This window comes from Stegastes partitus, unplaced genomic scaffold (genome assembly GCF_000690725.1).
Source record: "Stegastes partitus isolate 25-593 unplaced genomic scaffold, Stegastes_partitus-1.0.2 Scaffold13, whole genome shotgun sequence".
NCBI lineage: Eukaryota > Metazoa > Chordata > Actinopteri > Pomacentridae > Stegastes > Stegastes partitus.
In genome coordinates, this window is record NW_007577744.1 from 569,136 (window position 1) to 581,949 (window position 12,814).

General features: G+C 39.1%; 1 protein-coding gene and 3 non-coding genes across 4 annotated transcripts in view; 3 read left to right on the forward strand and 1 right to left on the reverse strand.

Moving 5' to 3' along the window:
• Window positions 1-2,740: 2,740 nt before the first annotated feature.
• On the forward strand, window positions 2,741-2,814 carry trnai-aau (transfer RNA isoleucine (anticodon AAU)). Its single transcript has one exon. It is a non-coding gene; the product is annotated as a tRNA-Ile (tRNA).
• Window positions 2,815-3,271: 457 nt separating this feature from the next.
• trnai-aau (transfer RNA isoleucine (anticodon AAU)) lies at window positions 3,272-3,345 on the forward strand. Its single transcript has one exon. It is a non-coding gene; the product is annotated as a tRNA-Ile (tRNA).
• A 565-nt stretch (window positions 3,346-3,910) lies between these two features.
• On the forward strand, window positions 3,911-3,983 carry trnaf-gaa (transfer RNA phenylalanine (anticodon GAA)). The gene has a single exon. It is a non-coding gene; the product is annotated as a tRNA-Phe (tRNA).
• A 778-nt stretch (window positions 3,984-4,761) lies between these two features.
• fam81b (family with sequence similarity 81 member B) overlaps window positions 4,762-12,814 on the reverse strand; it is a 10,746-nt gene continuing 2,693 nt past the window's right edge. Inside the window, exons 3-8 of the mRNA XM_008288866.1 lie at window positions 12,561-12,679; window positions 10,992-11,121; window positions 9,063-9,169; window positions 6,484-6,619; window positions 6,094-6,295; window positions 4,762-4,895 (exon numbers count right to left, since the gene is read on the reverse strand). Coding sequence (XP_008287088.1) covers window positions 4,762-4,895; window positions 6,094-6,295; window positions 6,484-6,619; window positions 9,063-9,169; window positions 10,992-11,121; window positions 12,561-12,679 — 828 coding nt within the window. The remainder of the gene's footprint in view (window positions 4,896-6,093; window positions 6,296-6,483; window positions 6,620-9,062; window positions 9,170-10,991; window positions 11,122-12,560; window positions 12,680-12,814) is intronic.

Consider the following 12,814-nt stretch of genomic DNA (forward strand, 5'->3'; position numbering starts at 1 on the left):
AACTGAAATATTAGCTCTTGCAGCAGTTATGAAGCAATGTTAATCATAAATACTGTTCCTGGACACCTTGTAAATGTGAACATCAGAAACTATAATAAGTTTATAAAATAATGTGTAATACATCTTTACCTTGTCTGGGATGCTCTAGTCTCAGACATGAAGTCATATTACAGTATGTCCATGCTGGTTTGCATGGGTGGTTGCATTGCTGTTTATGTTGAACACAAAAAAAAAAACATAAGGGCCAATTTTTACAGGAAATAGCAGCTCCTTATATATTCGACTAGAACACAATGTCATTGAATAAATCTGATGTGTGCCAAACACAGAAGGCGGACATAACACAGGATTTCCCAAGAATTTAGAACTTATTTTGGGCTCTGTTGATTGAAAACATGAACAAATTAAAGTGCCTCCAAAATCTGGCAGTGACTTCAATACAACACAATTTTTTTTATAAATAATAAAGTTGTGGAAGGCTGAGAATCTCCTCATACATGATCTCTTCATACAAAACATCTGTTTAACAAACACATGTTGACTTGGCACATAAGCAGTTGGGGTGCGTGGAGTGTGTACAATCAACATCAGTTATTATAAAAGGGATTATGCCAGCTTTATGTGACACTAATGTCATGTGAGCTTTGTGGTTAAAAAATTAAGGTCAGCAGGAGAGATAAGCAAAACTGAATGAGAATAAAAAGTCACCTGTACCATACAGCGTCGCGACCAAAAGTTTACATACACTACATCATGTACATCACAGCAGTCTTGAGTTTCCAGTGTCATCTGTAACTCTGAAGTTTCGATGATGGAATCCTTTTTAATTGATTTAATATAGCTTTTCCACAAATACGACAGAATCTGATGGGTCAAAAATATACATACAGCAACTTAAATTATTCATTTTGGGTGTAAAAAGCTGTGTTAATCAAATTTTCTTCATGGCATGTCCTCTTAACCTCTTGTAAGTGATTACAATTGACTGCAGCTGATGGCTACTCTGAGCCATTATAAATAGGGCCCATTTGATACACTCATTAAACTCAACCACAAATACTCCAATGGGAAAGCTTAAGGAGCTCAGCAACTGAACAAGTCCGGGAAGTTCCTATAGGGCCATTTCAAAGCAGCTACAGATCCAAACAGATCATCTGTGCAAACAATGGTTTGTCAGTATTAAGTGCATGGCACAGTTACCTTCATATACAGGAAGAAAATACAAGTTATTACCAGCTTTTGGTCAGGATGGTCAGGAGTCAACCAAGATTCACCCAGGTAGGCAGGTGTGCAACAAACCTCAAACACACATCAAAAGTGGTAAAGAAATGGCTAATTCAAGCTAGAATTAAGGTTTTAGACTTTCAAAGGCTTGTCTAAGTCCTCCTGTCTAAGTATTAAACAGTGGACTGTGATGAAGAAACAAGTCTGTAACACAAAGCCAACAAATATAGTTTAACTACCAGTTCTGTCATAAGCAATGGTCAAGATACAGCCAGAAGCTTGTGGACGGCTACCAAAAGCAGCATTTATGAATCATATTCATTAAACTTTGATTTAAATGCACTTCACATGTTTCCCTCCAGGAGAGCCAGTCGTACCCCAAGTTTGTGAACCACTAGTCTAGTCTATAAATTGTATAGACTATGTCAAGATAACATACATCTGTTGTACTGTTGGAGTAGGGATTTTTTTTTAAAGAGGCTTATATTGTATATATAGTTTTATAAAAATATAAACAAAGTTTTGTTGTAGAAATGCAATGACAATAAATATCCTTGATCCTTGATAGTATATATACAATCCAAACTACTGTTTAGTATTTCTGTGTTTATTAGATCAGCTTTGACTCTAAATGTTTAACAAAGAGCCTCTGATATCAAGGACGCTAAATCTACCAATATTCTCTATAGAATGAACTTAATAGAGGCACTTTCTTAATTCACCTGTGTCTACCTTGTGAAAATGGCTTGGCCTCTTGGAACAGACAAAACCTTTTGGGTTGAGAGAGCGGAACAACATGGACATACAAGGAAACGGAATCATTTGCAATGTTTGGTTAAACCTACTGCAGATAGGTGGATGGATATGTGGTTTTATTAGCTATAACTATCCAAACTGATTAAAAGTAGCTATGTTGCTGTATTTGTAGTTTTGCCATTGTACCTCTTTCAAAACTCAGACAGAGTTGCTTTTTTAGAGTGGCTGCAGGAGCAGGGCACAGAACATGGTCAGGGACTCCTCACATCCTCTCCATAAACTGTTTGAACTGCTGCCATCATGCAAGTGTTTCCGGTGCAATGAAGGAAGAACCTCCAGAATGATCAACAGCTTCATTCCACAAGCTGTCAGAGTGCTGAACTGCTGATCCAGATATGCAAACACTTCTTTATTTAAATTGCTTTAAGTTATTGGATCCTGAAGAAACACGTTTTCATCTTGCCTGTACTATTGTGTATGTACAGCAAAATGACAGTAAATTTGATTAGATTTTTTTCCCCAACTCTTTGTATCATCTCTTGTTCTCTCGGTTCCAACATGATCAGTGACCTGATTTCTATTACAGATTTACAACATTACGAAGCAGAGCATATTTATCATGCATGCATGTCTCTGCGTTTCTGTTTCCTCTTGATAAAACTATGTAATTCTTCGTGCATGTTACATACTATTAATGAGCTGCCATAGTGGACCCTGCATTCGCTTCAGTTTTAATGACGTCATAAAGATGTTTACTCATGGCCGGTTAGCTCAGTTGGTTAGAGCGTGGTGCTAATAACGCCAAGGTCGCGGGTTCGATCCCCGTACGGGCCAGTCATAACCTTTTGTCCTTAAACTTCAGTTGTGATGGTTCAGATGTTGTCAATCATCATCATCATGTGCAGTTGCATGAAGAAATCTGAAACACGTTGTTGAAGCAGTTACAAAGCAACATTAGCATTCATTAGGACACTCATTTCTGGATGACTAGTGGATGTGAAAATCTATACTGACTATAACAAGCTCATAAAATAAAGTACAATAAATCTTTATCCTTCCGGGGATGCTCTAGTCCCAGACGTGAAAAGCTTCAGTGAAGAGGTGTATAATCAGGACCTGGTTTAACCTGTTTGGGAAATTGGGGAAAATAAAAAAGCAGCAACATTGCCTTTTCTCCTTCATACATTAAATAAGGTTTTCACAAATTAAACTGAAATGCAAGTTTGAGTCATCTCTCAACAAAAAATCTGGGATTTCGAATTTTACTGACGTCATAAAAGCGCTTTACCACGGCCGGTTAGCTCAGTTGGTTAGAGCGTGGTGCTAATAACGCCAAGGTCGCGGGTTCGATCCCCGTACGGGCCACTCAACTTTTCCCTTCAAACTCTAGCTGTGAGTGCGACGTCAAGTTTCTCTCAATTATCATGTGCAGTTCCACGAACAGATCTATAACAAATTTCTGGATGATTGGTAAATGTAAGCATTTGAAATTGTAACAAGTGTGTATAAACTCCAACAAGTCTTTATCCTCCTGGAATACTCTAGTGCCACACGTGACACGTTTCATTGAAGAGGTTTATGGCCAGGAGCCCCTTGTTTGGGAATTTGGAAATAAAATAGTGAAATCACCGCATTCTCATGTATGCATAAAATTATGTTAATAGATATGCATAATTATTCATTCAAGCTGTTGTTCGATAGGCAATATTCTTTCTACAGGCTATTTTGGTTGTCATTGACTTGCTTTAATAAGTTTTTGATTCACCATAATTATGGTTTGGTCTTTAATTCTACTTATACACTTTCAAATGATTTCAAAAATTAAACAAATCAACGTCTATTCCGTATAGTCTACATACGAACCACTTTTCTTTTCACCTCCTTATTAGGCATGCGTGAAAGTGTTACGTGACGTCATACGCATGCAGAAGCCGAAATAGCTCAGTTGGGAGAGCGTTAGACTGAAGATCTAAAGGTCCCTGGTTCGATCCCGGGTTTCGGCAGGGTGATTTTTCTGTTATTAACAGCGCCACTACACATTATGTGAATATAGAGACTCCTACTCCGTTAGTGTAAAGGACAGTTACGTAATCTTGCCGAAAACAACGTCAGTATTAATGGCCCATGCAACAGGATAGTAAACACATTCAGTATGCAGTACAAATCCAGTCAGTCATTTCATCAATAATGATGAAACATCTGTGAGGCCACCTGCAGCCCAATGTCATCGCTGTTAAAACGCTGAAAGACATCTGCCATCTCACAAAGCTACTATTTAACAGTGTTATAAAAATCATTTGATTTATATTCTACAATTTACTTTATTAAAAGTAATTAATCAAAATAACAACAAAAAGATTAAAAATGTGCCATTTTTAAATAGAAAAGAGTTTGTGTAAAAGACAGATCATGGCTGAATTATCAATTTAATGTTTAATAAACATTTTAAAGTATGTCATGATGAAAAGATAGACTATTAATTACTAAAAGTTGCACAAAATCATCCACATTTTACTGACATTGACAGTTATGGATTAGGTTCCTTAATAACTCTCATAAGGTTTGCTACTTCAAATTATAAGACCATTTATCTGACTTTCATATTAAAACTACATTAACTGCACCACATTACGCAACTGCAACTATGATCTCCACAGCTGTCGGCTCATGAAGAAACAATTACCCAAACCACCCACAGGGCTTTTGGTTTAAAAGGGTTTGATTCGAGCTACTGCTTCAGGATAGGTGTGACAGTAAAAAGGAGTTCCTCTTCAGCTGATGTCACGCGTCATTGAGCTCTGTCACCTTGCTGCTGATGTGCCTGATATCCTTCTGAAGCTTCTCCTTGTCGAGGCGAGATTTGATGTCACTTATCTGCCTCAGGGACTCAATTGCATCACACATAGACAGGAAGCCTGTCCAAAAAAGAGAGAGCAGGGTGAACAAATCGTCAACACGCATTTGAGGTGAAAATCATTCTGGTGATTGCTGCTGCTGATGCTCTAACCTTGCAAAAGAGCTGCTATTATGTTGTCACATTTCTGATAATTTTATTTTGATTGACTGATTTTAGCCTGTGCTTTGCTCGCTCTCATCCTGTTGATCTCTGTCCCTAATCTATGGTTGAAGTTATATGTGTAGGTAACAGCACTGTGCCTAAGACTGACATATTTTTCAATATTGCATGTACTCTAAGAGATATCAGTTGGTGCCTTTGTGGTGGACAGACAGACTTTCTTTGGGATATTAAATATCTTCAGTGATCTGTATCTAAATCCATGCCTGTCTTGCCACGAATATTTACGACACTCATCAATTATGCATTGATCTTCTCCCCTCTCATACCATCTCCTTCTATCTTTTCACCCTACACTTAAAATAGAGCAATGGATGAATGGCTCTCCAGCACTGGGATCGGTGGTTGAGTCATAGATCAGTTTACCCCCGGCCTCATTTACTGAGGGCAGTTTTGCCTCTTTCCTACATGCTTGCACTTTAATAAGAGCTGGAGACTAAGAGAGACTGACAGAAAGTGGGGTAGGTTTGAGATGTAGTGCCAGGCCTCCTGGGAAATGAGATGGGGATGGATGTCAACAGCAGCGTGATGGGAAGCTGAGCTGCTGTACTGGGCCGGCTCAGTGGCTGTGTATTCCTATGGTTTGCCTTGTGACTTACTGGCTTTGTGGTAGCTGCATGAAGCATTTGTAGGATAAGAGAAATACACAAATCTAATCACATTATGGTTGAAACCACATGACACGTGCGTTAGAAAGGTTCTGAAACAGCCACGTACCTCCTGCTGCCCTTTACCATCAGCATAATTTAAATATAGCTCGCGTCTCATGCTTAATTTACGATGTCATCACCAAGTCATTGACCACTGTCATTAACTGAGATATTAAACATCCCCTAATGATATGAACCACATAAATCAAGTCGTGAGGTCGGCCAGTTTTACTCAGTTTGATGAATTCTGATCAATCTCCTCGGATTCTCTCTTTCTGACTCTTGTGAAGCGTTCTTGCATGTGCATTTTTTTCCTTGACGTATATGGTAAAGCACATGTAGTATGTTTGTGTTTGCTCACTGATGACAGCAACGGAGGTCGCCCACCTCTGTGGTAGTCCTGTTTGAGCAGCTGCAGCTCCTGGTGAACGCTGTCCTCCACTGAGGTCATTCTTCTACTGACTTTGGCTTCGGAGCGTTTCAGCTGATCAGACTGGCTTTGGTCGGCTTTTCTCTGCTGCTTCTCAAACTGTTCTACAAGCATCTCCAGGGCAAGCAGACGATTGGCTAATCTAGACTCTAGCTCTAACTGGATACAGACCACATACGATTTCAAACTTACAGCGCTTCACCGCAGCTTTTCAAATCTCACACGGCACACTTACACAAACTTAAACACTCTTTTTAAGTTGAGATTTTAAGATGTTAAGATTTAAGATTTTTCATTGTGGACATCACTGCATAGAGTAGCATATTTCTAACTGAAACGTACTGTACCATTTTGTCCTCTGACAGTGAGCGGAGCTGCTGGCTGCTCTGTGCATGTATCTGGACAGAGCTGTTGAGCTGTTGTTCTGTCCACTTCCTCAGCGTATCTGTTTGCTCCTTGGCTTTCTTTAGCTCACCTGACATCCTGCCAAGATCCCAGGAATAGAAAAAAGAGAAATGCAGCAGACTTTACTTTGAAACTAGACACCAAAAACACATTTTGTAGATTAGATTAGATTATAAATGTTTTAGGAATGCACATATACTGTCTAATACCTGGAAACCTGAAGCTGTAAGAGCTGGCAACGCTTGCTATAAATTTAGGTTATATGCAGATCCTATTTGGCTTTACTTACAGCTTGGCATCGGAATAAAAGATTTGCTTTATTGCACCTCCTTGTCTAATAAACAGCTAGCACTAAATAAAATGTCTGTGGTGCGAAACAGAATGTCAATCATAAATCACAAATTTACGATCTGTACATTTATTTTAAAAGAAGCCTGTTTTATATTCAGTTACTTCAAGCTGCTTTAAAACCAATGCCTAGAATTGCACTTTCTGGCAACTAGAGGAGAGGTTTGTTTTGTTTGTCTGATTCCACCTTCAGCATTGACTAATCATTTAAAAATGTGGAGAGAAACAAAATGTGAAAAAAAAACTGTAGTGGCATGAGTTTGCATAATTCTGCACGAACTGTTTAAAAAGCTGGATGTTTATCGCAAGGCCTCTTTGTGTAACTCTGAACACTGTATTTGTTTGGGAGAGCAAAACAAACGTCCCTTTCTTTGTAATATTGGAAGAGGCTGTTGTTTACATAGATGCATGTGGTTCACATTATTAGCATAGCCCATTGGGTACACAGAGTCAAAGTGTCTCAGATGGAAGCTGCAGCCTTGGACAAACTGTGTGGGCTGCGTTACACTACAGGACACAATAGGCAGTACTTCATAACCTTCTTTCCTCTGATCCCTCCAATATAAAGTGTTCTTCAAACGATCAATAAGGTAACTGCCTCATCTGTGAGTCAATGTTTGACTGCAATACAAATCAGACTCCAAAATCTGACTGTCTGTCTCAACCACGAAATGGAAAAAGTAAATGTGCTGCTGTTTAATGTGCAGTTCTTGTGAGCTTGACTGAATGTTATTATCAAGCATGCTGGCTTCTTTTGACAGTGGTTTTGTGAGCTATGTGTAGCTGCGACCAACATAAAGATGAGTTCAAGGAATGTTAAAGGCACTTTGACAAAAGAACATTCTGTGGGCAGCTGGCTTTTCTGTGGAGTGTTTGTAGGCATCTTAAAAGAGAACTAAACAAGACAAAACCACCAACAGACATGACATGGCAGGATACAAATGTAAAGGCTGATAACGTGCTCAAAAATGTGCTCGGTTTCAAATACATAAGGTCAAACAGAGACACTGGATTGTATTAGGAAAAGACCAAGGGCATCTTTGATCGACTGTCCTGTTCCAGCTTATGAGGCCCTGACTGGCAAAGCTGCCTCTAACAAAAGGTGACAGCAGGCACAACTCAGTGATTCTCAGATATAAATGAGACGGTCAGGACTGAAAACGAGATTGATGTCTTTGACTTTGGATGTTTAACAAAGAACCACTGACATCGAGGATACTAAATCTACCGAGACCCCTCTATAGATGGAACTTTATTGAGAGGAGTTTCATAATCAGCTGTGTCTACCTTGTGAAAATGACTTGGTCTCTCAGAGCAGACAAAACCTCTTAAGCTCAGAAAGTGAAACAAGCAGGAGGCAACACAACTTGCACTGTTTAAGCTATTTCACTGTGGTACTCCACTGGTTACGCTTACCATAGATGGGTGGATGGATATATCATTTTATTTGCTATAACTATCCAAACTGAATAAAAGCAGCTTTGTTGTTTTATTTGTTGTACATGTTTCAGAAACTCAGAAACTGTTTCATCTATTTTTATCTATTGTTCTCTTGGTTCCAACATGATCAGTGACCTGATTTCTATTACAGATCTACAGGGTTATGAAACAGAGCATATTTATCATTCATGTCTCTGTGTTTCTGTTTCCCCCTTGATAAAACCATGTGATTCTATGCGCATGTAGCTGGGCTAGTAAATCAGCTAAACTAACAGACTTTTTGTGCATCCTAGATTAACACTTTGAGCTGCCAATGGCTTTGGATTCCTCAGCTTGGAGCAGCTATAAAGAGAGCTGGGAGTGACTGGGGATATTATTTGGTAACCAAATGAGGAACTCAGTGAAATAGTCACTTGATTTTCTATGTTATGAGTCTCAACAGAGTGAAAAAGGGAACATAAAGAACATGAAGCACCGCTGAAAGGCAAATGAGCAAGACGATGGCCATATTTCCCAACCAACACATTTAGTTGTTAAAAATTATGTGGGAATTAAAAAAAAAAAAAAGCACACTCAGATTTGCAAAAATGCTCTAACATGTTAGAAATGACCTAACATACAGTTGTTTAGAGGAATACTATTCTAAATCTAAATAAATAAATAAAATGTTAGAATTAGAAGATGGAATCCTGGTGCCTTTGGGTTGTACTGACTCTTCCGTTAATGGCCTTACCTGTCTTCTAGTAGTTTAACTCGTCTATACAGATCAGATACTGAGCTCCTTTGGCTCTTGGAGTGCTTTGTCAATGAAGCCTCCTGTCTCCTATGGTCACGATCAAACTGGTAAAAGGGAAAACACATGCCATTATGGGATGTCGGAAGATTTTGTGGCACCAGCTTCATTGTCTGACCTTTACCCTTTTGTGGTGTCTGCTGATTGCGCTACTGCTGCAGCCAGTCAGGACTTGGAGTTACAGTGGTGACCCACTTTCTCCGCATTTTCAATTATTTTTATGGTACATGCTTGACCACTGGTCCACAGCTAATGTGCTGCCATCACAGTGATTTACCACTCTGTGCCACAAAACAGAACTGAGTGCTGGGTAAATCACTGTGAGCGTGTGTGTCTGTGCATGTGTGTGTGTGTGTGTTGCATGCAGTTGCGGTACATTTTACATTTAATAAAGTGAGGAACAGCATTCTAAGATGTGACATATGTGTCTTAATCCAGGGTTTAAGTTTTTAAAAAAAATAAAATAAAATGTTGATCCTGTGAAAAAAAAAATAAAATAAAAAAAGGGACGTGCAGTGCAGTAAAAGCTGTTTATGAAGAGCTTGACATCCCTGTTTATATTAATTTCACATCTCATTTCTTTCTTTCAGACTGTGGTTATAGCTGAGCCTCTGAGGTTTCTTGATAAGGATAGTCTCACACAGCAGCAGTTAGCTCTAAATCACCTACCAAACAGCGAGCCGTCCTCTCTGATACAAAATACAAACCTTGTGTATATACTCAGGTTATTATTTCTTGCATGCATGCAGTGTTTGAATGAATGCAACAACTATTCTACCTCTAATGAAATCACAAAAGAGATGATTAATCCTGAATTTGAGACTGGAATTTGCACGATTTCCTGGCTCAATACTAAACATGTGAGTGTGTTAAAGGTGGAATATTTGATTTTACTGCAATACAATTTTTTATCAGATCCAGTGCATATCTATTCATGGCTGTCCATTCTGTGTGGGGAAAAAAATATATCGGGTGTTGGTTGCCCTGGCTTTGTAAACAGGAAACAAACAGCAAACTAGCATTCATTTTCCAGAACTGTGGACTCTACCTACAACACAGAAGGGAGTTAGGTTAGGGTTGCAGCTTTTTCTACTTAGTATAATATAACATATATAAATAGAACAGAAGGAATCTACAGCCTTGCTAGTGGGTCTTTGAGTTTGTGCTTTGAGCTAAATAGTACTGCCAGTACGCTACCATGCTCACAATGACAATGCTAACATGCACAAACATTTTGAGGCAATCCATCCAGTGGAAGTTGAGATTTTTCTGAGATTTTTGGGACTTTGAATCACTGATAGCATTGGATGAAGAAGTGGAGTGATCACCATCGTAGTAAGGGTTCATCACTGTGACCACAGTAAATGTTTATATCAAAATTCACAATGCCACAGCAATTTATCCAGTAGTTATGGAGATTAATCCCTTAAAAACTAAAACATCATCCTGCTGGTGAAGCTAGAGGAAAAGACTCTCATAGATCAATCATAGCAACAAGACTTCCTTTAGTTCCTTGAAGACGTTTCACCTCTCATCCAAGAGGCTTCATCAGTTCTGACTGAATAGTAGGGATTTCCAGATACTTATATCCTTAAGGAGCCATTAACACCTGAGTTTCGGTTTCAATTGGGGGTTTGTTGCTCCTCCCCCTCGTTAAAGGTATGAAGTTTATCATCTGGGCACCCTGTCTAAATAAAATTTTATAGCAATTCATTTGAACAGTTGTTGATAAAGAATTTTGACATGTATAAGTATGTATTAAAGCAGCAACCTTAAAAGAAAAAAAAAAGTAGACTTTCTTTTTGGCTTCTGTGCTATGGCTTTCCTCCGTGCTATTCTGCGAAACCCTTTGTTTGCACTTTCTCTCACCTTGACTTCCAGCTCTTTGAGCTGTACACCCACGGCTGCCCTGAGCTCTGCAACCTCCTTCTGCAGTTTAATCACCTGCTGCTCTCCAGAGCTCACGTCAGCGCTCAGTTTGGCGATGCTGGCATCACACCTGACATAATGGGTGGGGTAGCAGAGAAGACTGGTGAGAGACCACTGAATGGGAATAGTGGGATAGGAGGGAGTTAATGTAAGGTGTGAAGAAAGAGAGATGAGCTTGAGGAAACAGGGAGGAAGCTCTTTACTAAAGAACACACAGTTCCAATGATATATAACCAGGCAGCAAGATGAAAAAAAAAGTCAGACAGCTGGCCCTATCAATACTTTTCAAGGAAAGCTATTAGAAGCCAAAACAATGCCTTTCTGAATTCTAAGCAGTGAGAAGCTTTAGTCTGAATACTGAACATGCACATTTGAATCTTTCAGTGGATACAAGTTTGCATCTCGAGCCAAATTAATGATAAAAAAGTACAAGAAAATATCCTAACTCATCAAATCAGATAATCTATTTAATATCTTTATCAACTTATACACTGTGGTAAAATACTTTGAAGCCTCTCAAAACCGTTCTTCCAACACATTCTCTTCTCAGTTTGTTTGATAACCATGAACTGTGTTGATGCTTAATATCTGCATATATAATCTGCATTGCATGCTTGGTTTAAGACATTATAATTAAGCCTACAAATACTCTTTCTTTTCCTTTATCAGGCCTGTCTGTGTGAATTTCAATATAATATTTGTGATTAAACCTAACCCAGCAACTAATTACTGGGATGCCAAGTGTGAAATTTTGGTTATTTCCCTGCAGGCTCCTACACAGCTTCTATAAATGGCTGCACTGACCAATACAGTTTATCAAAAACCAGTGGCCCTTAGCTTACTTGATTATTGATGACTAATATGTACGAGGTCATTAAAGTGAGTAGCTGAGTTTTTTCTATTGCCTTTACTGGATCGTAAATTAGCTTTCTAGGCAATCTCCTGTCTCATCGCTGAGCCTTTAAATCTTACGGCAGAAGCAGGCCTGCTGTGAAACAAGATATTCACAAAATAACAGTACATATCTGATCTACTGTCTGATGACGGATTACGTCGACTAAGATGTATTGACCAGTGGTTGCCAGGAATGTTCAAAGCAATTCAGCCAAGGTGGCTGCACAGCAAAACACCAATGCAAATGCACAAGGGACTTCTTAGAAATCCAGTCTAACAAGTGCGATCTCGACAGACACTGAATAATGAGCCAGCGCTAATCAGCATCTAAAGTGTGTTAAATCTAGAAACTTCGCTGTGGTGAGAGCAAAATAATTGCACGTGTCTGTCTGTGCCATGGCTGATTGGAAGTTGTGAGATTGCAAGAGTTGCCAGACAGGATGCAGGCCATGCAATTTAACCTCATTAGACCTCGAGAAAAACAAGCAGAGTATCGGCAAGGTATGTCAGATCCCTGTAATTGCACAATTTATCAAAATAATGTTTTGCTGTATTTATCCCACTCTGTGCACTTTGCACCTCAGTATTTGTTGGAACCGGGACTCGTGAGCATACCTGGCTACTCTTCCTCTCAGGTCTCCAATGCCAGCCATGTTTTTCTGCTCCAGCTTTTGAACAGCTAGTGTGGTTCCAGAGGTAACGGAGTCCCGCTGGGCGATCTGTCTCTCCAGTGTCTACTCACAGGAACAAAGACAGCATATTTGATTCACAATATCTATTTCATTATGATGTACTGTGGATATTTTCACTAGAAAATCAATATAGATGATAAAATATATATATACATAGTGCTTAAATTTATTAGACCA